This window comes from Aplysia californica, unplaced genomic scaffold (assembly GCF_000002075.1).
Source record: "Aplysia californica isolate F4 #8 unplaced genomic scaffold, AplCal3.0 scaffold00140, whole genome shotgun sequence".
NCBI classification, from domain to species: domain Eukaryota; kingdom Metazoa; phylum Mollusca; class Gastropoda; order Aplysiida; family Aplysiidae; genus Aplysia; species Aplysia californica.
The window spans coordinates 1359590-1360979 of record NW_004797410.1 but is presented as its reverse complement, the minus strand read 5'-3'; the positions used below and the strand labels follow the sequence as shown (position 1 = coordinate 1360979).

At 40.4% G+C, this 1390-nt stretch overlaps 1 protein-coding gene across 1 annotated transcript in view; it reads left to right on the top strand.

The window, feature by feature from the left end:
• The window catches only part of LOC101857716 (homeobox protein Hox-B6a), a gene marked incomplete in the record, with an annotated part of 33897 nt that overhangs the window by 5345 nt on the left and 27162 nt on the right, over positions 1-1390 (top strand). The window contains 1 exon segment of the mRNA XM_035969366.1: positions 749-949. Within this exon segment, the coding sequence (XP_035825259.1) occupies positions 749-949 (201 nt within the window).

Sequence of the window (1390 nt, the reverse complement as noted above, 5' to 3'; positions counted from 1 at the left end):
TTTTATTTTTTTCTTCTTCTTTTGTTTTTTATTTATTTTTGTTTTTGTTTTGTTTTTTGCCGGAAACCTTCCATGTCCATAAAAAATTATTTCTGTGTAGATTTTACGGAAAAATGTTGATTTTAAGTCACAAATGTAAATTTTCCCCGCGGGCTCTCATGCCAGCATGCAATGAAAGTAATCAAACTTTGGGGGCCATTTTCTCGCTATTTTGACCTCTAACACTGCACAACCCCCACCTCCTTCAGTTGCCAATATTTCGACTTGTATTCCTGATAGATGGGTTTCATTTTATCATGAGCAAGGCAAAAAAGCAGACTTTAAAATAATATTTTAAAAACTTCATTTGCCCCCCCCCCCTCTCTCTCCCAAACCTCCCTCTTCTAAATTGATTAATTAATTAAGTAATTAATCAATTAATTGACTAGACATAAGAGTCTTGAACATCTAGCTCTCACTGGCAAAAATTGAAGGCCAACGAGGAGCGGTAGGCCCAGAGCAACCTACTTAGGGAACCTAAACAAATGGGTAACAGGGAAAGATCAGGGAAACGTAGCTTTTTTTTTAGAGCATCCGAGCAAAGGAATGAATGGAGAACCAAGATCGCCGATGTCTTTCCCAGATCTGACACTGGATGATAATGAATTAATTGACGAGCGCCTGTTTCCACCACGTCATGACACATAAAACTGATATTATCTACACTTAGCCTCGCCCTAAAAGTATCTACTCTCTCTATCTCTCCCAGCAGACAAGTCCAGGAGAGCAGGGAGTCCCCCATCAGCATGTCCACCAACAGCAGCAACAACAACAACAGCAGCAGCAACAGCAACAACATCACCACCAACAGTGGGGCTACAGCATGGGTGTCGGTGGGATGTTGGCGAATGGGCGTGGAGCGGAGGACTGGCCCCAGAACTTTCTCTTGTCCGGATCCAACGCTATGTCGGTGAGAAACAGGTTTTTTTCTTTTATTATTTGGGGAGGTCGTTGATTTTTTAAAGTTTCTTTTCTAGTTTTCTTCTTTTTTTTTTTTGCTGTTGTTGCTTGTCGTTGGGTTTAATTTGTTTTGTTTGTGGGTTGTTGTTGTTGTGGGTTGTTTTTGTGTTTTTTGGGGGGTGGTATTTTGTTATGTTCAAAATTTCGTCATCATTGTTTTCTCGTAACGAAAAGACATACATGAATAAATGCTTCACTTTGCCGTTCTAATTTTCTGTGTAGATTTATTGCATTCCAATCGTCGGTTCCGTCCCTCCCCCTCCCCCCTTTTTTCCCCCTTTCCTCCTCATTCTTCGTTTGTCTCTATCTTTCAGTGATCCTGACCATTTTTGTTTTGCCACCTATTCCCATACAATCATGATACAGCAAACAACAACAACAACAACAAAAA